Source organism: Aplidium turbinatum, chromosome 1 (assembly GCF_918807975.1).
Source record: "Aplidium turbinatum chromosome 1, kaAplTurb1.1, whole genome shotgun sequence".
Classification (NCBI taxonomy): Eukaryota; Metazoa; Chordata; class Ascidiacea; order Aplousobranchia; family Polyclinidae; genus Aplidium; species Aplidium turbinatum.
The window spans coordinates 41,501,657-41,527,538 of record NC_137472.1 but is presented as its reverse complement, the minus strand read 5'-3'; the positions used below and the strand labels follow the sequence as shown (position 1 = coordinate 41,527,538).

General features: G+C 38.8%; 1 protein-coding gene across 2 annotated transcripts; it reads right to left on the bottom strand.

Annotated features, from left to right (window-relative positions):
• Positions 1-416: 416 nt before the first annotated feature.
• On the bottom strand, positions 417-21,075 carry LOC145779763 (uncharacterized). Of its 2 annotated transcripts, none has more exons than XM_082591406.1 (15): positions 20,862-21,075; positions 20,253-20,454; positions 8,617-8,733; positions 7,630-8,161; positions 5,440-5,580; positions 5,028-5,299; positions 4,738-4,872; positions 4,385-4,510; positions 3,901-4,014; positions 3,386-3,622; positions 2,920-3,165; positions 2,335-2,468; positions 1,719-1,838; positions 1,315-1,413; positions 417-1,101 (listed from the first exon to the last, which is right to left on the bottom strand). In XM_082591406.1, the coding sequence occupies exons 1-15, from the start codon at positions 21,060-21,062 to the stop codon at positions 604-606; spliced, it is 3,174 nt and encodes a 1,057-aa protein (XP_082447532.1). In that variant the 5' UTR covers positions 21,063-21,075; the 3' UTR covers positions 417-603. The 2 variants fall into 2 exon arrangements, with proteins under 2 accessions (XP_082447532.1, XP_082447538.1); XM_082591412.1 differs by having other exon boundaries at positions 4,385-4,498.
• Positions 21,076-25,882: the final 4,807 nt, after the last annotated feature.

Here is a 25,882-nt window from a genome sequence, read left to right as displayed (position 1 = left end):
ATTCGGAAAAAAAGCGTTACGTAATATTTGAACGTTCCCTTAAGGAGGGAGTTCAAAACTTGCTTAAAACTAGGCTTAAAACTTACGAAGATATGGACTGCCGCATGTCTTCAAAGATGCATTTTCTTCACTCACATCACCCCAAAACGATTGATCAATGATCATGCTACAATAATCGACTGACTGACGACGGTTTTGCCCAGTTACCTAGTAGGCTATAGTATACGCTGTTGTGCACCAACTAAGCCTGTTGAGCTTACTGTTTGTTGCTCGTATGAAGCTGTTTAAGATCGGAAAACACCGTGTTTCTGAATTGTATTTTTGAATGAAATGCAATACATTCTATCCCCAATCAATAGTGCCAATTTCAGTAAAATCCTCTGGCACTACTTTACATAAAATCATACACAACCGCAAAAGATTTAACCTTTATTGAACATATAACATGAAAAGCAAAACTAATCGTTGTGTGTCTTCAACAGTTTTTCCAAAACGAGACATTGATCACTTCTCAATCACAACGCACAAGCAATTCAACTGAGAAAAAAGTTCTGCAATCCTATAACGTCCATCAAAACTAAAAACTCGTGCTGGTGTGAATCGCTAATCATCCGCAAATGTATTACGGGATTGATCACGGTTCGGATGATCTACGATCTTTTTGCTGCTAATTATAGCTGTTCGTTGCTGCTGCCGCTTTACAATGGGATCTTTCAAGTTGGATGAAGATCTCGGTAAAGGCAACTGTGGTTTGCTCGCCACGAGGTGAGAAAATGTCGATTCTGTGGCACCCTCTCCCACTTTTGAGTGTCCACGAGAAGTGGAAAGAACATTGTGAGTAAGTGGAGAAGCGGTAAGTGGAGAAGGAATGCTTTTTTGGATCGCCATAAGAGCCTTTATGGTGGAAGTTGCCTGAAGCGGCGCTGCAGTGTTTGGCTTTTCGTGATATGAGTCCAAGGAAAGATTGGGGAGACTTTCTTTGCCATGTGGGGATTTGGCAGCAAGAGGTGTACTGTAGTATATTCCAGATGAGCTAAAGTCGGACATATGGGGATGCAGAACTTGCGAAGACTGACTTGGTGATGTGGGTTTCAGTACAAGCTGCAAAGAGGAAACAGTTAACTGCAAATGCAGTTCGTGCAATTTTATAAACCATTATTAAAGGTAGCTAAATTTAATATAAAAACCAATTAAAAATACATTTACCCTAAAATGGAAGTTATTTTTCGTAGTCGTGCAAAACATGTAAAGATGCTTTGTGGGGAGAATGCAAATAGGGTACAACGTAATATGTTTGAAAAGCATTAAAGCAACCTGTCTCATTTTTCCTTTAGTAATGACTTTGTGAATGCCTGTAGAGATTGGAGTAGTATCACTGGACACTGCACGGGAAATGGTACTGGAGTCGAAAAGCTGCAACGTGTCAAAAAAAATAAAGCATAACTTCAATGGGCAAGCGTATGTGACAAGACAACTGGGTACCAATAACATAACATGGCACGGATATCACAAAAATAATCTTCCAAGAAAACAACTTGATACAGACACGGCTCGAAACAGTTGGACTCTGTCTGCATTTAGCAGGCCAATGCCTTTTCAGGCATTTTTTTTTTAAATAAAAAAAGTAAAGTCTTGTAATTTTCGCGTAAAGTCTTGTAATGTGCTTGAGAGGTTGCTGATTTTTATTTCACAAAACCATTTGACGATTAGAAATTTACCTTACAACCAGAAGGCTGAATGATTGTAGCTGGCATCTTGACAGCAGGTCGACTGGACGACGTCAGCGTTTTACCGCGAGCGCTTGATTTTCCAGGTCCTTCTATTTCCAAGAATTTTGCCTGCAATTGCAAAAGACCATTTTACTGAATACTGAAAAGTTTGGGTGTTCATCAGGACAATTATCGTTTCTAGCACTAGTTGCTACGTTCATCTGATGAAATTGAAAGTAAAATTAACAACAAACAAGATGGTTTATTGCTTCACTGACGTTTCGCGCATCATGACAATGCGCATCCTCAGAGCAAATAACATACAAAATAAAATTTCACCAGGTTATATACTGCAGTGCGATTGAAGGCAAGAAAAAATAAAACACGCAATATTTTAAAAAATTGGCCAATGATGTGTGAGCGGTTACTTTCCACGTTAAATTACGTAAAAACTTCCAACAATAAACATAAAAATTCGAAACAGTGACGACCAACAGAAAAAAGTGCGATTGAAGGCAAGAGAAATAGAACACAATGTTTTAAAGATTGGCTAATGATGTGTGGTTACTTTTGACGTTAAATTACGTAAAAAACTTCCAACATATTTATTGTTCCGAAAATTTACCGGAGCAGTGGTGATGGACTTCTTTCCTTGCTGCCTGTGAACCACAATAATACTCGGCTTCGTCGCACCAGATACTGAAGTCAACGTCTTGGTAATTCGAGTGGTGCCAGCTATCCGGGTGACAATTGGCAAGCCTGTACAAAAATAAACAACCATATAAGTAAAACGTGAATTGAATTAAACTTAAAATTATATCAAGAATCTTCTGAACGGTAACTTTAGAACAATTTAACCTTTTTCGTCTTGTAATATCTCAATGAGGCAGACAACCTGGTATTGTTATCCTTACCAGTGTTAATAATAAGAGAATCAATGTTTAAAATGCAATGAGACACAGTACACTTGAATAACTTACAACGCCCTATCTCGCAAAAACGTGGGTGCAAGAATCGTCGATACTAAACATCAAAAATAATTTGGCTCTTGTTTCCACCTCTCCTTGTAGCACGAATGAACTGTGCTATGAATAAAAGTGTCGACAAAACACTTCATTGATATTTTGAAACGCAATACAACCTCTAATATCCATTTGCTACAACTCCGATGTCACAAGAACGAACAAGGATCCGTTATTAAAATGCTTACTTTTCGGGACGGAAAATGGCCTTGGAGTGACTTTTATGATGCTAGCGCTACTGATTTGCACAGGAGATGGTTTAACGTTTGAAACCACTTTGGTGGGGCCTGGCGTGCTTGGCATTACAGGAGAAGAAGCTAAAGCACAAAGTCCGGATGCAGCAGCACTAATGCTTTCAGGAAGATCGCCGACTGGATTCAAAACAAAATCTTTCGATGATGCACGGGAATTAGCAGTTCCAGAAGAGGAAGGCGCTGCAATCAAAACAGTTTTCTTTGTAATTCTACACTTAAACAAGATCAACAACCTCTTCCGAAAAATAAATTACTAAGTAACTAGTTAGCACAAATATTTTTTTAAGTTTTTACGTGATTTAGGTTGAAAAGCCTAAGGCACAGATGGTCGCACTCGCAAAGACCACTGATGATTGTGTGCGCATGCAATTCATCTTATGAAAACCTGTTTGAAATTTACCTTTGACTGATACATCCTGTTCAGGACGCGCAAGTTGTAATCCATTTCCATGTTTGTCTTTAAGTGACTTTGTGTATGACATGACGTTCGGCAGTGGCGTCATCAAGGGAGATATCGGTTCTAAAGGTTGAATAATTCTTTTCGTTTCCTTCGTGGTATCGTAAGTAGGTCGCAGTGGACCTAATGGAGGTGGAGTGTTGGACAAGCACGTACTTTGAGGATGTTTAGGTAGAGCATCTGAAAACGCTACGTATTTTTAAGCTGGACTGCATTATTTTCGATCACCCAGTTGCCATTTTTACGTCACTACCACGTAGCCAAAGTTGAGACGAAATAAACAAATCAGAGGTTAAACCGACGCACACATTGAAACACCCAAAATAGCATAAACATTGGATTATTATCGGTTACCACCACACAACACGCACCGTTCTCAAGAGTTTCTTACTGTAAGTTCCTAGTCTCATGAACACCAGCCTTCGCTTATATAATAGGACAACTGGAACTACGCCTACCCGAATAGGCAGTGAGACCGACGTCATTGAAGCGTTGCGACCCCATAGAAGTGAGTGACTTCACTTGCTGCATCGGCTGTTTGGGGCAGGTTGAGCGAACTATTTTTACTTTACCTGAGAAGTTGAAGTTAACATTATTCCATGTTTTGCAGGATTAAGTTGGCGTATTCTTGAGCATTAGTAAAGTATTGAAAGAACTTAGTAAAATTTATTATAAACTCAATGGGCATCTTATACACAAAGTTGCATTAACAACCAAGTTTGAAACATAACATTTAAGTAGACTTGAATGTTTTCTGTTTTCACAAATTATTTAAAATAGTAAATTTGCCTTTGTCATCTTTTAAGAACAGTGCATTCCAATAAAACAGAAAAGGTCTTATAGTGGCCAAGTGCAAAACGAAATCAACTCAATGTGTAGGAAAGATGACAGTCACTGTGTTATATCGGGGGATTTATTAAAATCGGCTTTGGTATGTTTTACCGATAGCTGAGAAGAGCCGAGACTTTTGTTCGGCAGTAGATTGTTGATTGCTAGACGAGGATAGTTCCGCTTGAGCAGCCACTTGCGACACAATCGTGCTTACCGGAGCGAGACCTGTAATAAATCCTGACGTAATCTTTTACACAACGTTTTTCATTGCGTTGTTTTGTGTAGATTGCTTCACGACTACTATCTCTAGTTTAAATCAACAACAAAGCGATTGAACTTCAAACGTGTTGAATAAAAGGACAGTATCAAATTTCTCACGTTAAGTAGCCTACTGTCTTTTTTAAGAAGATTCTAATACACATTTTGTGCATTTTAAAAATTAGTTGCTATTTCTAATAACATACCGGATTCGACGTTGCAGTGAAGCAAGTTCTGGGATGGGGAAAGCAGGGGTGCTTCAGGGTAAGAGAAAGGGTGATTTTTTGTTCCCATGTTGTCGCTACTCATCAACACGGGGTTTTTCTTCGTTGCGTTTGCGCCTGAAACAAGAAGATGGCGTTTGTTGTATCAGAACAAAGCTGAGGTTAAAAGCTAAAGAAACTTCAATTTCAACAATCAAGCAAAAAATAGTTCCACCTTCAGCATGGTATGATTTCAAACTATCAATAGCAGAGAAAAGCAGCCATTCACTCACTTGACATGTGAAGGGTTGGTCGAAACACTCTCTGTGGCAACAGCGCACTTTGCTGCTGGTCAGACGCTTGTGCAAATGCAGGAGAACCATTGTCAGGAAATGAATGTTGGTTTGATGAACTCAACGGAGGAAACGATTTCACTCGTGACGTCACGCCGGGCTTTCTAGAGCGGACTTGATTTTGATCCAACAAGCCACTGTGGTATTGAAATGATGAAGTTTCTTTCGCAGAGAGGATTCGCGCTTTCTTGTCGGACGGTGGGAAATTGTATCTAATCAAAACCTCAAAATTGGAATTCAATTAATCTAAAGCATGTCAGAGCCCAGTAAATCAAAGTTTCAGAGTGCACTTGCAATCTAACAAGAAAAAGCGATACCAGAAGTGAAAATGAAATCACACCAATTACGTTACCGTGTTGATCCCAGCATCGACTTGTTGAGTTTTCTGGATGTCAACGGAGGCGACGGACGTTGCAACCTGCGTTTGCTTCTCCCTTCGTTCGTCACGTTATGCTTGGTGGCCCAGGAAGTCTGAGACCGAGAGGGAAACGACCTACGAAGCATTTACATTACCAGTCAGCCAAGTTTGCCTTTTAAGTCGTTTCAGCATTACTACACGCTAATCCGATGTAAAAATGGCAACTGGCCGGACACCGAGACACAGTGCTGCACAATCAATGGCCACAATTAAAACATTTTAATTCATGCTCGGTTTTGGAATGCAACAACTTCTTGATGTGTTCGCACTCGTAGTCGCGGGACATTAACAGCAAACTTTCATCAAGCTAAACTTGCATCAAGCAAACCAAACCACCCAGCACTGCAGTGTATAACCTGCGGCCGTCCACAATTCATTTAAAATATAGGATTTGGTGGCCGCTCTAGCCTATGTTGAAGCAAAACAGGAGGAACCGAAAAGATAAGTCATAATTTGAATGGTGATGTCACATAAAGACGATTGTTACTCAGTAAACTAGCATGTCTTTACTCTTTCCTACTTACTCCATCCTGAAACAATTATCGTGAATTATTGCAGTAAAGCAAGAGAAATAGAAACGAAACAGACGTTACGCTTGATCGAGCTGATCAGCGAAACGGCAAGAAATAAAGCAAATAGATAGTAGAATATTATACCATACAAAACAAAAACTTTCACACATCTCTGGCGTTTCTGGTGGATTTTTTAACCTATGTTAATAATCTGAATAAAAGTCTGCAAGGAAAAGCAGCAACAGTTTGTCTTAGGTACAAAAAAGTACTGGGTTTTTGCAGTGATGTACGCGCATACAAAAAATATTGACGCCGTCAGCGTAAACGCAAGCGTTCGAAAAACCATACGCCGTATGCGTCAACGTAACTTGTAAAAAAAGTTGGCGGCGTCAGCGCATACACTAGCGTAAACTCATTTTGTTTGCTAGGTGCCCAACATTCACACGGTATAAACCACGCGAAACAAACAAGTCTTATTTTGAATTTCCACGAAGAAACACAAGCATCTGAAAGTGTTCATCTGACAGTTTGCTGCGTTTTGGTTTCAATATGTCTTTGCCCATTGAAAACATTCTTTCAACTGCAGCGCTGAAAGGTATTGGCGTGTTGTAGCAAAAAAAAGACATTAAAAAGTATGCGTTGAAAATGCTATGCTACGCGCTAAAAAACAGCGAAAATTTTACGGCGTAGCCTCAAGCGCAAACTATCCAAAAAAATGTGGCCGTAAGCGTTAGCGCAAACAAAAAGTCTACGGCGTAGAATTTGCGGCGTATGCGTACATCTCTGCGTTTTTGTGACAAATGTCGTCTCCCCAATAGTCATCACCAGCACTCCCAGCAGCGTATTTTTTTTTCAATTTTGAACAACTGACGGCTCTGATTGATAGCAATAAAATTTAAGCTGACACTATTCCTATTGAACTTTTTTTCCGAAGTTCTCGATGCAGTGTTGCAGCATTTCTCCAATCGCTTTCAAGATTCTAAAAATTTCAAAAACATTAGCACTCGTTGCTTTTCCACATTTGGTGGAATTCGAGAGTTGTCCATTTCATCTTCAAATGGAGCTGGTGGAGTTGAAAAATAACGAGCAGTTAGTGAAGCGGTTTAAAAACGAAAAAGATCTGCTTGACACATGGAAACATGCAGTTGAGTATCCCAAGCTAAGAGAGCTGGCAAGAAAAAACTCTTGTTCTTTTTGGAAGCACTTACGCGTGCGAAGCAGCGTTTTCAAAAGTCAAGCACCTTAAGAACCAGTACCGAACCAGATTGTTATTGTAATCTGGAGTCTTGCCCGACTCTGAAAGTTCATCTGCCAACATACAAGACCAAGGGAGTAGTTAGTTGAATAAATCCTTCTTCTGTACTAAAGTAAATATTGAAATAAGTAGAACTCACTGGGGGCTGTACTTAAAAGAAATAAATACATTGCAGCCGACGATAGCTAAAAGGTTGTAGACCCCTGCCCTAGCACTTCAATCAAACGATGGATTTAGTACTTAGTATACACAAGCATACTTTCTTTGTACAAAACATCTGCAAATATTTTAAGGCTAAACATGAGTATATGGTCTGACTGTATTTGTTCATGATTCATCAGAGTAACTAGGACTTACGTATTGGGACTTCCAGCAGCGTACAAATGCTCAGGGGGTACCGGTGTATGTGGGATAGACGGTTTCTCATACTTTTGATGGGTACTTTTCTTGGTTTGGCCAGGTGCGGATTGAAATACGTCTTGTGGTGATTCAAGCGACATCTTTGAAGCAACAGATTGGCGATCGGAGAAAGGAACAGTAATAGACGAGGGACTGTTTTTATTTGAAGATTTAAATCTCTTTGGTGAAAAAAGCTTTTCCTGTTGATGAAGGGTTTGCTCTCTGGAAGTTTGAATATCTCCAGGTTTGTAGACTTGCTTGATTGAAAATGAAGAACTTTGATCCTGACTTGACACACTTCTTCGCCGCTTCTTTGGTACAGAGCTAGTTGCATCTAAGTCAGGCGTTGTGGTTGAAGGAGATTTTTCTGTTTTGGGTTCTAATTGAACAATGGTACCACTCGGCAAGTAAACATAAGAATCTGATGCACCATCCGCTTTATTAACTTCACCATTACCTTCATCAATAGCTTTGTTTTCTTCGTTAGTATCTGGAAAAATAAAAATAATTATAAACTTTAGACTGGAGCATATCATGCAGTAATATGGACATGAGGGGTGTGAATTAAATATTAAGAACATTGAAAAAAAAAAAAAAAAAAACATGGGCTCACGGATGGAGATCATACCAATTAAGCTGGAGCCTGGGAGTCATATTGTATCAATTGTGATTAATTTGACGGGGCAAAATTTGTGTGACCTACCTATTAGCCTTCACCTGACTGGTGAAAACCCGAACACTGACCCATTACAAAGCAGTATGTACACAAAAACCATCTCATAAGTTAGTAATTGTGCGGTACCTTCCAATTACTGGTCAGTGCAATAACAATAAATAAACTTCACAGTTTTTATGCAAATTCTTAATATCCAAGATATGAGCTTATGGCATCACATAATATACCATGCAGCCACTAATCAAAAATAGCAATTAAGTGGATTCTACCTGACAATGATTCAATCAAATTATTCACTTCTTCAAAGACATGTTTGTACAACTTATTTTGAGGATTTTCCGGAGGATTAATTTCTAACGGTTCATCTCGTTTCTGTGGTTTTTCATCTGCAACAAAATAACAGCTTTTCATTCTTTGACAATGACATGAGCTATTCATTCGATAACAGTAAACTTACAACAAATTATGTGATGAAATTAATATGTCTCTGTGCAGTATTGCTCAATAAAAAGGGAGACCAATTTTTTGATTGTGGGAATCTCTATCTCCAGAAGTTTCTTTGCAAGCTAAATCCTGGTAATTTAACATTTTTGCAGAAGCTTTGAATCACTGATGCAGTACTGGTCATCAAGATTGACAGAGTGAAGTTGGTGCTTGTTAATTGTTAAAGTGTTGTTTTCTGCAACTTTTTCTATCTACTAGGTTCCGTTGAATGAAAAGCAGTCCTTAAAATGCCTTGCTCAAATGTATCAACAGATAAAATGCATCAGTTGCAAATAGTGGTTGATGCGGCATGCAGAGTCAAAAACATTCTGAAAACACGTACAAAAGAAAAATAGGTAATACTAAGCAAATGTGGAATTTTTTTAGACTTCTATCTAATTCCCACCCCAAGTGCCCACTATCGATGTTACAAAGTTTTCAATAGAAACAACATAAAATAAGTAATAGCTACATCCCTTATGTAGCAAGCATCATCATTTCATAACCCCTCCCTTATAAACGATTTATTAGTAGAACATTAATAAAATTTCATCAAATAGGTACAATGAGTATACAATGAGAGCTTACAATACCAGGAATAAATGTCTATTTAGTTTCAATGTGGCCGGCTGGCCGCCCTTCACTTGGATAACTCTCTCAACTCTTTATCAGAAGTTTTTAACCAAGGCATGTAGCTCATCCTGGAGTATTTTGGCCCATTCCCGCAGGAGTGATTGCTTCAGAGCATCAACACTCGGGTGAGCAACGGAATAGGCCTTTGCCTCCGATAACAACCACACACAAAAATCCATGAGATTCAAATCAGGCGATGAGGGAGGTCAAATCTCCTTGCTCCAGAATCTTAGAAGTTGACGTGAGCATCAGTCTTGAGTCTTTCTTGAGGTGTGGGAATGTGGGATGGTGCACCAACTGCACAATCTTGTTGGAATGTGAAGGGATGATCTTTGTAATTTTCTTCATCTATTCAAGGGCTGGTACCAAAATACTATTGATAGAGCGATCTACATTGATTTTAACCCCTTTATTCACAAAAATCAGAGGAGACTTCCAAGCTTTGAAGATGGCAGCCCACACCATGACAAAAGACGGTTTTTGACCAGGTTGTCGGTATTTTACCCAACCCCAAAAAAAACGGGTGGGTTTTTTCAAAAAACCCACTTAAAAAAAACCAAAAAAAACATAAAAAACCCAGAGCATCATATTTGTCCAATTTTTATGATGATTATGATGATGATTTATCAGAAAATTGAAAAAATGAACCAAAGTACTACAAGGTACCGTACTTAAAACAAACTTCAAATTAGGACTTAAGGATGTGATTGTGAAGGAAATTTCCAAGGATAAATTGAAAACACAGTGGATATTTCTGTACACAAAAATCACGTAATGCCACTTTGTATTACACTAAAACTCATTTATGCAAGAATGCCTCATAGTTAAACAGCCCTAGTGCATTATTTTATTGAGTTATGCCAGCATGTAGGACTGTGAGTGAGAGGCACTTCATTGGTAAAAAGTAGTATTTGAGGTGAAATAAGCATGAATCTACCTTTTTTGCATCTTTTTTAAATAAAACCCAAGTTTTTTTAAAAAAAACCATGCAGGTTGGGCTTTTTTAAAAAAACCCGGGTTTTTCTCAACCCTGTTTTTGACGGCGGTAAACTGTTCTCACAGAATCTTTAATATCTGCTGAAGTGTTTGCATTAATTCTATCATTCTTATTATCGAACTGAGCTTCAATTGTGAAAAGTTTTTCATCTGAAAAATGATCTTTTACCCTGCTATGCCTGCTTTCAGTTCTTTGAGAAAAATCTGTGCTCTTTTGTGTTTGGAGAGGTGTAAGGATTAAGGAACTGTCGTTTTCTCATCTAGCAAGAAGACAAGTTCTAAAGATCCTTTTCCACAATGGTTCTCATTGAAGTGTTGCTCACATTCATGTCTTTGGCCCTGGGTTTTTTTTTGGTCATTTACCGGTCATTGACCGATTTTTTAGCAAAATGTCCAAAAAAAATATAGTCAATTTGGTCAAAATGTCCGAAAAAATAGATAGTCAATTCGATCAAAAGGTCTGAATTGAGTAATTGACTATGTGCACATTTTGGTTTGTATCAGCCACTTGAAAGGAAATATTTTCATCAGAAAACATGACCGAAATAAATAAAAAATGACCGAATTTTTTCAAGTCAGTTCGGACAAATGACCGAAAAGTTTCAGCAAAAAAAAAACAGCTTTAGCTATTTGATGGATGGATCTGTTTGGGTTTCTCATCATCCTTTCTCGGTCTTCCACTCCTAGGATGATCTTCAGATGTACCACGAAAAACTTTTCTCTTCACTTGCATTTGCAACCGTTTTACATAAATAAGGCAAAGTCTCTCACACATTGACAAGAAATATTGCTGATGAAAGTTTGCAAAACATCTGAGTTTGACCTATAAAAACTCGAAGACTGACTCTACTGTAACGTCCGCTTTGTCTATTTGATTGCTACGTTACAGTGACGTATTTTGTTTGTCGTTGACCTTTGCTCTATTGAACTGCCTGGTCAGTTTCTTCTGTCTAGATTGCTTCCAACAACACGACACATGAATTTGAATTGGTTTTCACGTGTTCTTTTAATGTGCGTTTTTAGACAATCTTTTCAACACAGGTAACTTTGAGATTTCTTAAATTTGCGACCGTCTAGAGAAAAGCAATTTTGTAGAATGAAACAAAAACGATTGACAGTACAATTACGAATTCCCTTTCTCAAGGATTGGCAATTATTGAAAAACGAATAGGTCATAATGGTTGTATAATTCAATGAAAACTGACGTTGTATCGTCGACTAATAAGTTACTGATTTAGCGAAAACAGACCACAGGTGCCAAACGCAGATGCGAAAGAGGCCAAACATTATAAAAGAGAAACAAAAACAGGTGGCTTTTTTAGTACAGTGGTCGGCAAAAGAGCAAAAAGCCAAATATTAACAAACGAGTCACAAAATGAATGCAGAGGGCTTAAATAAGAAATTTGGCAGTAACATTCCCTCCCCTTTAAGGCCTCGTACATTTGTTCAAATACACAGCACAGGTATAAACAACATGAGAAAACAAAATCAGCACAGATTTACATTGGTTTTGCAGGAACGATCAAGCATAACTTTTGAATTGGTCTGACAATCAAGGACTGTTTGGTTTGAACGCTAACGCTACGGACAATGCCATTTTTGTCGGGAAACGTTTGAATTACGCGACCCATGAGCCAATTGTTTCGGGGTGTGTTATCTGCGATTAAAACTATGTCCCCCACAGTCAGATTAGGAGATTTTTTGGTCCACCTTTGTTTTTGCTGGAGCAAAGGTAAGTACTCTTTTACCCACCGTGTCCAAAAGACGTCGGCCATGTATTGGATTTGTCTCCAGCGTTTTCGAGAGTAAAACTCTTTTTTTGTTTGTGAATGAGCCTGGAGGAAGGTTTATTTGCTGTTTTAGAAAAAAGTAAATGGTTCGGTGTGAGAGCCTCCATGTCATTAGGATCGTCTGACGATTTTGTAAGTGGGCGACTGTTAATAATGTTTTCTACTTCACACATGAAGGTAGTCAGCGTTTCATCTGTTAAAGTTTGGCGTTTACATATAGCTGATAAGATTTTCCTAATGGATCTGATTTGTCTTTCCCACACACCTCCATGATGGGATGCACTTGGAGAGTTAAAGATCCACTTGATGCTTTTCTGTTTGTACCAAGAGGAATACTTACCCAAAAGATCTTCCAGAAAGTGGGATTCGCATGGGGTTGCAAAACACGTTTGCTTTGGTTGTTTAATTTCTGGGTCATTGTCCACGACTTCGAGAAATTCTGGTTGCTTAGGCCATTTCGATTGTGGTTTCCATAGAAATTCAGGGCCGTTTTTCCATTGATTGCATTGAAGAAAGTTTGGAATTGAGAGACCCCTTGAAGCATGATTATATTTAGCTGCTTCTGAAACATTTGCTGTTGAAGCCAAGCAATCGTCTACGTAGAAAGACTCTTTTACTGTATCTACAGTAGTTGCACTGAAAAGAGATGAGTTGTCCTCAGCTGTGCGTTTTAAAGCAAAGTTCGCACAACTTGGGGAGCAGACAGTGCCAAATATATACACGTTCATTCGGTATTCTTAGGGGCGCTTCTAGATTCCCATCTTTCCACCATAAGAATCGGAATTTATCACGGTCTTGTTGAGGCACCTTTACTTGATGAAACATAGACTGTATGTCTCCTTGAATAGCAATTGTTTCACGGCGGAAACGAAGAAGAACGCCGACCAGGTTATTTGTGATATCTGGGCCTTGTAATAGAGTATCGTTGAGACAGATACCTTTGTATTTGGCAGAGCAATCAAAACTACTCTGAGTTTCTCAGGTTTTTCTGGATGATATACACCATGATGTGGAATATACCAAGTTTTTCCATGTATTCCAGGGACATCGGTAACGTTTTCGGCGTATTGATTCATGATCATGTCATCGACAGACCTTTTATAGTCCATGTAAAAATTAGCGTCCCTTTCAAACTTTCGTTTCAAGCAATTAATTCTTTGGAGAGCTTGAGATTTGTTAAAGGGTAATTTTAGGTCCGGATTTCGAACGGGCAAGTCGATTTGGTAGTGCGAGTCTTCCAAAAGTTTGATACTAGAGTTAACAGATTTCATGAATTGAGCTTGTTGAACAGATAATTCGGGTTTACAGTTAACAATTGAGTCAACAGCGTCAAAGCACATGTCGCACATTAGAGTTTTGGTAAAGAAATTTTTAGTTTTACTTTGATCCTGTTTGCTGTTAGGACAATTCACTAGCCAGCCAACGGCCGTTTTGATGGCATAATAGCCACCTTTTGCTTGTATTACTTCTTGTGGTTGGAGAACGTACGGATTGTCATTGCCGACAAGGAGTCCTACCTCTGCGTCAACATCGGGAATCGAGATGTTTGCAAATTCTGGAAAGTGTTTAGTGTCTTCTAGGGTAGGAATATCTGTATTTGAAACAGGAATTTGAAAAGTGGAGTAAAGAGAGCTTAGAGAAATGTATTTGTTTTCGTCAAAATCTGACATTTCGACATTTGTAACCACCTTTACCTTGTTACGTTTGCCAGTGTTGTTTAGCGTGATAGTACAAATATTAGTTTCTTGACAGTCGGCAATTTGTAACTTTTCTATCAAATCATTTGTTATGAAAGAGGTTGTACTTCCACTGTCCAAAAACGCTTGTGTAGTGATGGTTTGATTACTACCTTGCAGGCGAACCTTTACTGGGATTATAGGAAGCAGACTGCGAGAATTTGCTCGTGTGTTGACAAGCCCATTGCGTATTGCATGTGTAGGTTGATTGATATTAATTTTTTGAGTTGTTGTGTCTTTAGGTGTGATATTTGTGGTGATTTGTGTTGCATCTGGGGGATGCAAGAGAGTAGTGTGGCGTTCAGTGCATCCTGGTTTTAGGCAAGGGTCCTTCCTTTTACATTGATATGCCCAGTGACCAGCATTTAAACAGCACTTGCAGAGTTTGTTGTCGATTACAAATTTAAGCCTTTGGTCAATATTCATCATTCGAAATTGTTTGCATTGATTGAGAAAATGTTTATCTCTGCACAGATGGCATGTCCTTTCATGGTTCGACGATTTTATTTGCGTTGCAAAGGTTACGCTGTTCCTACGTTTGGAGTTGGAATCATCGAATTGTTTTTTAGTAGATTTTAGAATATCGCATGCCAAGTTGGTCGTTTCTCTCGTTTTGCGCGAGACGTATCGTGAGAGATCTGAAAGGCTTATTTCTTGATTTCTTTCATGCAAAATTACGTCAACTTCGCGTAACCAGCCAGAATACCAGCCACTTGGCAAGCGTCTTATTATTTTTGTTATGGTATCCATGTTGTCCATTTTCTGCAAGTAATTCATGCCAGACAAAGTACATATGCAGGAAGTAAGTTCCGAAGAGAACTTGATTAGAGAATCCTTGTTAGAATTTTGAAGAGATGGGCCGTTTATGACGGAATCAACACATGCGCGAGCTATTTGAAATTTTTGACCGAAGGTTTGTTGTAGCAAAGCTCTTGCTTTTGTGTAACCTTCGTGGGGAAGCATGTATTGACACCCTTTTACCAAAGTGTGCGCAGAGCCTTTGGTGTATTGCAACAGATAAAAAAGTTTACGTTTAGGCTCTGTGAAATTACAATCAATTAACGTATCAAATGCGTCTATAAAACCACAGTATTCAGCAGAATTTCCATCAAAGATTGGGGGTTCTACAGACAACAGTGGGGACGGGTTGATAGTAATATTTGGAATTTGTTTCGAGTTTACTGATTGATTATTGTTTATTTGATTTAGTACAGGGGTCTGGGCATACGACGTACTCGGCTCATGTCTCACAAACGATTTATTTGTTACTGTTTGTGAAGGATTAATTTTGTTTGAAACGACAATAGATTCGTGAATGTTAGACCTGGCTTCTACGCCACTCAACGTTAATTGGGATAACATAGGATACACAGAATTATTGTTTACATTAGTTGCTAAATTCGATTGAAATTGTCCGTTTATATCAACATTGTCTTTAGACATTTTATAGCGCTCACCAGCATCTTCTTCCGATTCTTCCGAAAGTTGGGCAATTGTCTCTTGGAGCTCTGCCTTTAGTTTAGCTTCCTGGACTTGTTGCAGGAATTTTCTTTCTTGTTCTTCACGTAGCTGACTTTGTTTTAGAACCATTGTTTCAAATTCTGCCCTTGCTTTCGCTTGCTCTTGTTCCAACTCGCAGATCCTTTTTTGTGATTCCAATCGAGCTAATATTACCGCCTTCTTAATTTTAGCGCTCATTGTAGAGGAGCGGCTTTTGCTGGAAACTTTGCTGGTGCTGTCGCTTGGGTGCAGACTGCTATTTTCTGCTTGGTAGAGCATTTTTGATTGTGATCTTGTTGTCACCTTTGATGTTTGGGGTTCTGGATTTGTCGATTCTTCGGCATTTGATTTAACTGCCACGTCTGTCTCCTTTACAGAATTTGTTGCCATTTTCTTGACATTCAACTTCGCTCACTGTCAACAACGACGACTTTCTTGATTTGATTTGTCTAAAAACTGAATGTAACGTCCGCTTTGTCTATTTGATTGCTACGTTACAGTGACGTATTTTGTTTGTCGTTGACCTTTGCTCTATTGAACTGCCTGGTCAGTTTCTTCTGTCTAGATTGCTTCCAACAACACGACACATGAATTTGAATTGGTTTTCACGTGTTCTTTTAATGTGCGTTTTTAGACAATCTTTTCAACACAGGTAACTTTGAGATTTCTTAAATTTGCGACCGTCTAGAGAAAAGCAATTTTGTAGAATGAAACAAAAACGATTGACAGTACAATTACGAATTCCCTTTCTCAAGGATTGGCAATTATTGAAAAACGAATAGGTCATAATGGTTGTATAATTCAATGAAAACTGACGTTGTATCGTCGACTAATAAGTTACTGATTTAGCGAAAACAGACCACAGGTGCCAAACGCAGATGCGAAAGAGGCCAAACATTATAAAAGAGAAACAAAAACAGGTGGCTTTTTTAGTACAGTGGTCGGCAAAAGAGCAAAAAGCCAAATATTAACAAACGAGTCACAAAATGAATGCAGAGGGCTTAAATAAGAAATTTGGCAGTAACATCTACATCCACTTGGAAAGCAGTGCTTTTAAGTACAACTGCAATTATGTTTCAAGGCCTTGTTTGCATTGTTCTTACCTGAGTAAACACAAAAACACAATATCAATTAACTGATTTTTAAAGACACGAATTAATATTAACAGATTTTTTTATTTTGACTTCCTGGCATGAGAATATGGCCAACGAAAAGAAGCTCTGGTAGGCCATGTTTAGTAGGGTGGAATGAAAAAAACTTTTTTTTGAAATTCAAAAAAAGGGGGGTCTGGATCCCTGACAAATTGGCAAAAAACAACAACAAAACTGGTTTCGGGGAGTTGCACCCCCTATTGGCCGTGCTACCCCCCATTTTATGGGGGCTTACCCCCAAAATTGTCAAATCGGCTGTAACTTTGGAACTGCTGGTGCTAGGAACATGAGTTTGGTATCAAATGATGCAGAATCATAATGTTTCTATCTGCTCTAAGAAGACTTTTTGCCTTAATCTCACTAGAAAAAAAGTTATGACAAAAAACGCATATTTTACGATGTTTTAGACAAAAACGGTAGCACAAGCACAAGATGATGGGTAAATGCGCATGCATCTTTCAGCACTTCGTCATCTGAAAGAGCAGCTCTAAAGACCAGTGCAGTAGGTTATATGCTCGGAATGGCCCGTTTCGGTGAGTCCGATTCGGTTAGTCCGATTCGGTGAGTCCGATCCCTTAACGGGGGATTTTTTCAATTTTTTTTTTTAAATTATCGGGTACCATAGCCTAATTATCATTGCCGTTTTACGGTTAGGGGTTAGGAGTTAAGGTTAGAGGTTAGAAGTTAGGAACTCACCGAATCAGACTCACCGAATCGGACTCACCGAATAGTAGCAGACCCTTATATGCTTACTGCACTGCAACGATCTCCCTCTACGATATATATTTACAAACTTTGATAGGACAACAAACAGCCCTTCATCTTTTTCTGGAATCATGGGGAAAGAATTGGGAGGCAGCATTTCTGCATGGAAAGTTGTCCAAATCTAATCAACCCCAATTCCAAATTTTCTGTGTTGCCCAACAGTGTGATTGATAACCTTAGTTCTGACCAGTATTATGGCTACAGAATATGTTGGGCTGTTATGCTTGGGCATGTTGATGAAGACTTAAAGTTTTTGTCAGTCGGGGAATTATGTCATTTAAGGTGGCAAACACTTGTTTGTAGGCTACTTTGTAAATACACTTCTGCGATCAACCCTTTCAAAAGTTTCATGATCTTGTCCGAGTACTGCATCAAGGTTTTCTTCCCATCTTAGTCTAAAATAAAACACCACAATTCATTATCTAATGAGTCAAAAAACTTCTTCAACATGTCGCAAAGAAATCTATCCTTCCCAAACCAAGAAGTAAAAGAGATTTCTAAGAAGGTTTTGAAACGCAATGCATTTTTCAATCACCCTGAAAATGTCATTGTTGGTATGCTAGGTGATGAAGACTGCCAATTATGAAGAGCAGCAGTCCAACAAATCCATCCGTTACGTTCACAAGCTCAGAAAAAGCAAAGAAAGAATCATGTTGGCTCCTCACAACAAGCAGAAGATGAAAATCAAAAGCTGAGAAAGGAAATTTCACCAGCGGTGCCACCTGCAATACGCAGATTTCTTGTTCCACAGCTTAATACTAAAGCAAAATTATACCGCCAACTTGTGAAGCTTGGCACACTGCATAAGTCTGAGCCACTTATCATGAGATCGCTAACATATCAACAGCTTGACAATGTCATCGACTAACCTCTGCGGCTCGATTATCCTTGCCACATCCAAGTGGTGGAGCGTCATGTCAAGCTTTTGATTTGTTGTAGCTTTTGAAAAAAAGGTATTGGCTGATTTGTCAGAAGGTGCAATCTCGTCAACTTATGAAAGGATTCAACAGCAAGAAGGAATTCCCACTAGATTGACATGTTCACCTTTTTGGTTGTTCTCATGTAGTACTGGTGGCCTAGCACATGCAGCAGTATGAATCATATCAATCTGTGCGCTGGTATTTCCTTGACAATGATTTCATGGCAGATCACAGTCTACCCATCACCAATTACGTCTACCAATTACAGTATATGCTGTATAAGTGTATATATATGTCATGTTTTATGCACCTACACTTTGAACAGGTGTCCAGTTAGTAACCTCCATGTCGTGCAGTAAAGTTGTTACTTGCAACTGTGTGTAGAGCTGAGCGATATTACGATACGATATTTTTTCGGCAGCGATATTTATTCACAAAGCTCCGATTTTATCGTTTATAAATGTACTGAAATTATAGCAACATTTTCGCATGCGAAGTGACACAGACATCGCATGCGCAGACAACCCAGTGTGTGTGCATTTAATTATTTACGCATTGCGAGCAGTCTTTGTGATTACGCAATCCTGCTTATTGATTCCCACGTGTTGCGTTGTTGCGAAGGATGAAGTCCGGTAAATACAATAGGAAACTTGCAAGCTGACTGAATTTACGTAGCATAGCGTAGCGGTCGTAGCATAGTGTAGCGGCCGTAGCCTACGGTAGCTACAGCTAGGTAGTTGCTTTATTTTGTTTTGCTACTCACAGCTGCATCTCTATTTTGCATTAAAAACTATCAACAAGGATAGCTGCATCTGTACATGGTGGCGAGCTAATGCACTGACTTTTCCTACACTTGCAAAAGTTGCAAGAAAACGTTTGTGCATTCAAGCCACCAGTGTTAGTAGGAAAAGGGTGTTTTCACTTAGTGGCTCAATTGTTTCCAAGAAGTGATCGTGCCTAAAACCTTGCAATGTCAACATGCTGACATTTTTGTCCAAAGATCTTTAGTTCGCCACAGTTTTATTTTTGGTAATATCGTATCGAAATTATTTTACCAATATCGCCCAGCTCTAACTGTGTGTATACATGACGTGAGCACTATTTTGTATTACCAGTCACACTACTGTACCGTTAGACCATAGTTGCCCCTGCCAACATGCTCTCAGTTAACCCTTGTATTCTTTACGTCATGTGTACCATATATTATGCATACTATGCTGTATATTTATTGCAAATTCAATAAGCAAAAGTATCCAAGTCATCTGTAACCTGCATATGCAGTACAGCATGCGCATTTACCCATCATCTTGTGCTTGCGCTACCGTTTTTGTCTAAAACATCGTAAAATATACGTTTTTTGTCATAACTTTTTTTCTAGTGAGATTAAGGCAAAAAGTCTTCTTAGAGCAGATAGAAACATTATGATTTTGCATCATTTGATACCAAACTTATGTTCCTAGCACCAGCAGTTCCAAAGTTACAGTCGATTTGACAATTTTGGGGGTAAGCCCCCATAAAATGGGGGGTAGCACGGCCAATAGGGGGTGCAACTCCCCGAAACCAGTTTTGTTGTTGTTTTTTTGCCAATTTGTCAGGGATCTAGACCCCCCCTTTTTTGAATTTCAAAAAAAAGTTTTTTTCACTCCACCCTAAATTGTTTAGTCAACAGAAAAATAAAGGAGCTTAAAGGTCTGTATAAGTATATATGATTAGTGTGCATCGGTGCGAAGATGACTGAGTGATGAGGCCTATCTGTGCGGTGAAGCTTCTGCTGCAGGATGGACAATGGACATGGCAAGGAGATTTTCAAATACACAAATTTTTAACAGAATTTTTAATTCGGTTGTCGTGAAGAAGCTCTGGTAGGCCATGCTTGGTTACCGGAAAAATATAAGAGCTTAGAGGCTTGTAAATAGAAAACTTTGAAAAACCTGGCAGTGCTATTTCTTTATTTTCTTTTAACAATGAGCAAGCTATTTCGTCAGCAAGCTTTGTATATGCCGTTATTGGTGTTGGTCGATTTAGAACTCCAAATAAACGCTGGCCTTCAATATGCCAATCCAGCTCACAGGGATTTCCATGAATTTGATTTGCAATTGACGACAGCTTTTCATCATTTACAGCACGCCGAATCTGAAAAGTAAACTTTCCTAATTGAATTTTAAATTATAATAATTGTTTAAATGTTAAAGTAAAACTTTTCAAGAATAACACAGAGCACAAAATACACAAATTTCTTGCTATTGCAAACAAATAGTTTTCTGCTTGGTTTACTTACAACATGCTTAAGTATTGTATTTCAGGCTAGTATAACTAGAGGTTACAATGCATTTGAGTCAATCGTTAATCAAAGAAGATTTTCATCTACAATGAGGCGTAAAATAATTGAAAAATGTTTCTGTAATTATGAGCAATGTGTAATACAATGTAGATCAGAATAACCAGACTCATTTAACCGCACCTTTTAAACTCATGAGTAAATATTTTTAGTAATGCTTAGGCAACTTAATAAATTGCTTTCCAGAATGTTTATTGCTTACTTCAGCTTTGTGTCTTTCAACTGAAATACCAAAAATTGTTTGAAGCTGTTTCAAAACATTCTTTTTCTCAGCAGTGAGCCCACCCTCAGCCCGCAATGCTGTGACAGTTGCAGCATAAGCTTCAAGTTCATAATGCCTCAAAGCCAGTAACCCTTCATCTTCATCCACATTTACATGGGTATTGCATCTTTTTACAGACATGATGAGCACCAAATCTTACTATATAAACCAGGATAACCCATGCAATAATCCACCATATTTAAACAGGGATAGAATTAGTTCATGGCGACTTATATATGGTACACACTTCACAGGCCATGCTAACATGCAAGCTTCAGGTTTGACTGGAGGCCGACCTATTATGCTTGATTGTACATAGTCAAAATGGGTACCTCTAGATACCCTACATGTTTTTAACTAAAAATAGCAGGCCTCGAAACTGAAGGCGACCATCGCGGCCATGGCCGCGATTAACCTTCAAAAACCGACATTTTGTCCGTCGAGTCTCGCCCTTCCGTCGGCCGCATTTGTCCGCCATGAAGTTCCGAGAAAATTTTACGCAAGCGGCCTTGTGAATAAAGTACTTTGCCACTTATAATCACAAAGGATTAGAAAGCAGTCAAAGCACCCGATAAATCACAATACACACTGTCTATGCTTGAATTGTTAACATTATTGATTGACCAAGCAGCTGATGTCTGACATAAGCAGAATGCAAGTGACATCACAATACACTTTATTGATGCGATATATTCAGTCTTTGAAATTAGCGTCGGCAATAAAAATGCCGAGGCCACACGAGCGCTTGTAAGGTTAGGGTTAGACATTCCTCCCAGTCGTTATTGCACAGCCATAGATTTGTTCCTTAGTCAACACCCTGATGGATCTCCATGAAAAAGAAAGAGGCGTGTGGATTGGTATCAAAGCCCGAAAGCCGCAAAACGTGGACGCTTCATTGAGAACGGCAAAGACGGTGTAGATTTACAGCCAAGTGATGAGCCTCTTGATGTGTCTGATTCCAGTGATGACGCGACAACCTCATCCTCCGATACAGCATCTGATGATTCCGATTCTGACAGCTAGTTCTTTATCAAACAGACTTTGCGTTGTTCGCAGTATCCTAATTGTGCCGAAATTATGTTAGTGTATACGTAAATCGAGGCAATCTTCTCGCAGAGAGCTATTAATTTGTTGCCGGTACCTGGTTGAGCAATTGACGTTATTTTATGATAATTCAACGTTGCTAGATGTCGACATAGGCGCCGACTTTTCAAAAAACCTTGGGGGGCGAGAAAGGTGATGACGTCATAACCATAACGCTATTTGATTCAACTAAAATAGTCTTTGATTAAGCTAATTAGTGTCTTGTTTATATTGACACCTAGATCGCAAACCGAATTTATTAGAACCGCTGTTTGAAACGATTAGTTTTACGTATGCTGTACGCCTAGTCGTAACAATTTTAATACTGTATTGTGTTTCTCGGCAGTCGGGTGAAGCAAGAACTCAGCGATAGACACGTGTTTCGCCCATGAGGCTGGGCTGATCAGCACCGCACCACAATTTTGATATTGTTAGGTCATGATTGAAAGTTGAAACAGTTGGAAAACAAGCCGATTAATTTCCTTTTCGTGCGAGTAAATAACAACAATCAAGACAGTGAAGTTATCGAAATAAAACGCAAAAAAATCATGACTTTTTTTGCTTTTTATTTCGATAACTTCACTGTCTTGATCGTTGTTATTCACTCACAGGGATGCCCAAAGTAGAATTTCGAATCCTTGAGATTCGAATCCATCCAGATTCGAATCTAAAAACCGCTTTTTTATCGGGTAATTGGATTCGGAAATAATACGGAGAAAAGAAAAAAAAAAAAAAAAAAAAAATTTGAAAAAATACGCCTGCAAGTCTTGCAACAAAGCAGACTTCTCACTTTTGCACAATTTAGCTGCAAAATACGTGGCCATTCCAGCAACATCAGCTTCTTTGGAGCGATCGTTTTCAAGCGCTGGGTTGACTGTTGGAAAACTCAAAACAAGGTTGACAGGGCAGCATCTGGAGGAGATAAACGTTCTACATTGCAATTCATCACTGTTGTGAACGATTGAGAACTTGTTAAAATGATAGCTTTGCAAAGCTTCTTTTTCATGCCGTTATGTGTATTTTCTCAATAAAAAGAAAAGGTTAAAATTTACGCCAACGATTCTAGAATAGGATTCAAAATTCTAGATCCGAAAATAAATTCTAGAATAATTCTAGAATAGGCAATTATTCTACTTTGGGCATCCCTAAACACGAAAAGGAAATGTCGCTTTGCTAAATTGTCGGCTGCGTAGCCGAGTGGTGAGAACGTTGAGCGACGTCCGAAATGACGTGGGTTCGACACCGTTCCAGAGCACGCTGCTGTGTCTCGGCAAAGACACTTAATGGCAAGCCAAAATAAGGGGAGCAGCTGACTCGAACAGTCATCGGACTATATGTCACTTTGCTGCTTCCTGTCGTCTGTTGTATCACAGTGTACTTTATGTAAACCGGTAATAATTTTATAGGAGGACTTTATTTATAATATTATGTTATCGCAATGGGTGCAAATAAAAACACGATTATTATTATTATCAAAGCGTTAACAACGGCGAAATGTTTTCTCTTCTGTTTTTTATCGAAAGTCTTTATAGTCTTTTATCGAATACCGTGTACTGTATACTCGAGTATAGGTCAAGATGTTCGCAAGTGATTTTCACCTCAAAAAGGCAGGTTCAACTTATACACGGGACAAGCTCGGCAGTTTTCAAAATAAACACATTTTTGCTGCGGCAAAATCATTACCGACATAGATTACGGAGTGTGTAATGGCGTCGGCCGAACTAAAAGTTTTGAATACGTTTATTTGCCGTGATTCAAACTTAATTTTCAAATTTAATGATTTCTTGTCCATTCTAAACTTTATGCACTTGTGGAGCAATATGCAAAGCTCACGAGACAAAACAGCGAAAAAAGCTATTTTATGAGATCAATTTTTTCACTTTTGCTTGTAAGATATAATCGTTCTAATTACGTAACATTCCATGATCGTTGAAGTCGATGTCAAATCATCGCGGCCGTATAAAACAATAATGTCAGGTTAGCTAGGTGATAATAGCGGTTAGAAAGGTTGTTTATGCAGGCAATATTTGCGACCAAGACCATTAAACACTTTTTCTTTTATCGGTTTTCGATTTAATTCTCACACATTGCGGATAAAACAATGCGTTCTCTTCAATCATAATCAGGAGTGGCCTAGTGGTTAGCGCGTTGGGCTCGCAGTCGAGAGCCTGCGTGTTCGACTCCAGCCACCCGCACTTGCTGTTGTTTCTCTGGGCAAGAAACTTTACGATAATTGCCTCTACCCAGTGATCGATTTCGAGTAATGGGTAGTACCAAATTTAAGTCATAAATAGAGTAGACAACCGGAAACAGACATTGCAGTCGGCTGCAGCGTGGGTCAGGTGTACGTCGGAAGGCGTACACCGATGCATAGCGCTCAAGTCCGCTTTCTTGCAATGCAGGATAAAGATAATAAAACAAACAAACAAAAATAAAACAAAAAAAAATCTCACAGCGGGAAGACCTCGTTGAAAATAGCGCGTCTAATTTAGCTGGTTTACTTAATATTACAGTGAATAGTTACGTTACTCTTCCAGCAGCGTAAGTTACTCTACCATCTACTTTGAAATTTCCATACCGTATGAGAAAGTCATGCGAGCAACAGCTGTTTTGCGGGCAAGAGCAACGTAGGCTATTTTTCGCTTTCGGCATACTTTAAGTCCGTTTAAATAATCTAAATCTCTTTCACGAAGTGTTTTATCTTTGAAACACCACTTGTCTTGTAATAACCATTTTTGTTGCCCCTCAACCATAAATTTACGGGGGGCGCCGCCCCCCGGAAGTCGGCGCGTATGGATGTCGAATTAATGTAAAACAAACGTAACTTTCTTATTGGGCATTGTTGTTACGCAATATAACCTGCCGGGAAAATTAAATCGATTTGTGCTGACTCGAACGTTGAATCAACCCAAAATTAACTTACTTTCTCCCCATGAGTTATTTAACGTGAATTACTGTAACAGCGTGCGACGTGCGTATCTTGTTGCTCGCTTTATCGCTACTTTTGGTATTATTACATCACAACAAATCAAACAGTGCGGTCGTGATAGACTACTCTAGTATATTTTTTGTTTCTGCCGAAGTAAAAATGCACTAATTTCAAAGACTGTATGTTGATGCGTGTCAAAGTTTCGATGGCCACCATGTGCTTGTGATTGGCCGCCGAACAGCTTGCTTCAGTCGGACACGTTTGGCCGCCGGAAAAAAAAAGCTGTTTTGAGGCCTGAATAGTATGGTACTTATTCTATTGAAGCAAATTGGAATTAGTGGAAATCAAAAGATTAAAAAAATACAACAAACAGTAACTGCTAAAAATTTTAACTGAGAAACAAAAGTAACACAGGTTTTCCAGGCAAAGGTTGCGGATCTGGCCACCTTTAAATATTATCGCTATTTTCAGAGATTGGCGGACATTTTAAGAAGTTGTGAGACTACAATCTTAACCTTGACCCCCAATTATATATACCGTAACCCTAATCGTAAATTAAAAAAGTAGTCCAAGTGGAACTGGCAATTGTTCACTGACAATAGGTATTTAGAGGTACCGGCCAAATTCACCAACATTATATTATAATAGAAATTCGAAGCGACTTATGTGTATTTTGGTCGGATGTATGGTAGGGTGCATCGTCTCCCCCTTTTTTTTGAAATTGGTTTCGTAACATTGAGAAGTGTGTTCCACTTCAGGAAAAATTCAGCCAAAAAAATTTTTTTTGGCTGAATTTTGGGTGAACCAGGGTCAGAGGTCAACCCCCAACAAAAATTTTTAGTTTGCAAATATCAGTGAGCAAAATGGAACATTATTCCAAACTGACAAAAATTTTAAAGAACATCAAGGAAAATGAGCCACCCTACTCTACAAGTATGCGAAACTACAC

Coding starts and splice junctions, on each gene's coding strand:
- LOC145779763 (XM_082591406.1), bottom strand. CDS start 21,062: ATGTCTGTAAAAAGATGCAATACCCATGTAAATGTGGATGAAGATGAA. Junction 4,873..5,027: donor ACCAACCCTTCACATGTCAA/GTGAGTGAATGG, acceptor TTCTTGTTTCAG/GCGCAAACGCAACGAAGAAA. Junction 2,469..2,919: donor GCCATTTTCCGTCCCGAAAA/GTAAGCATTTTA, acceptor ATTTTTGTACAG/GCTTGCCAATTGTCACCCGG.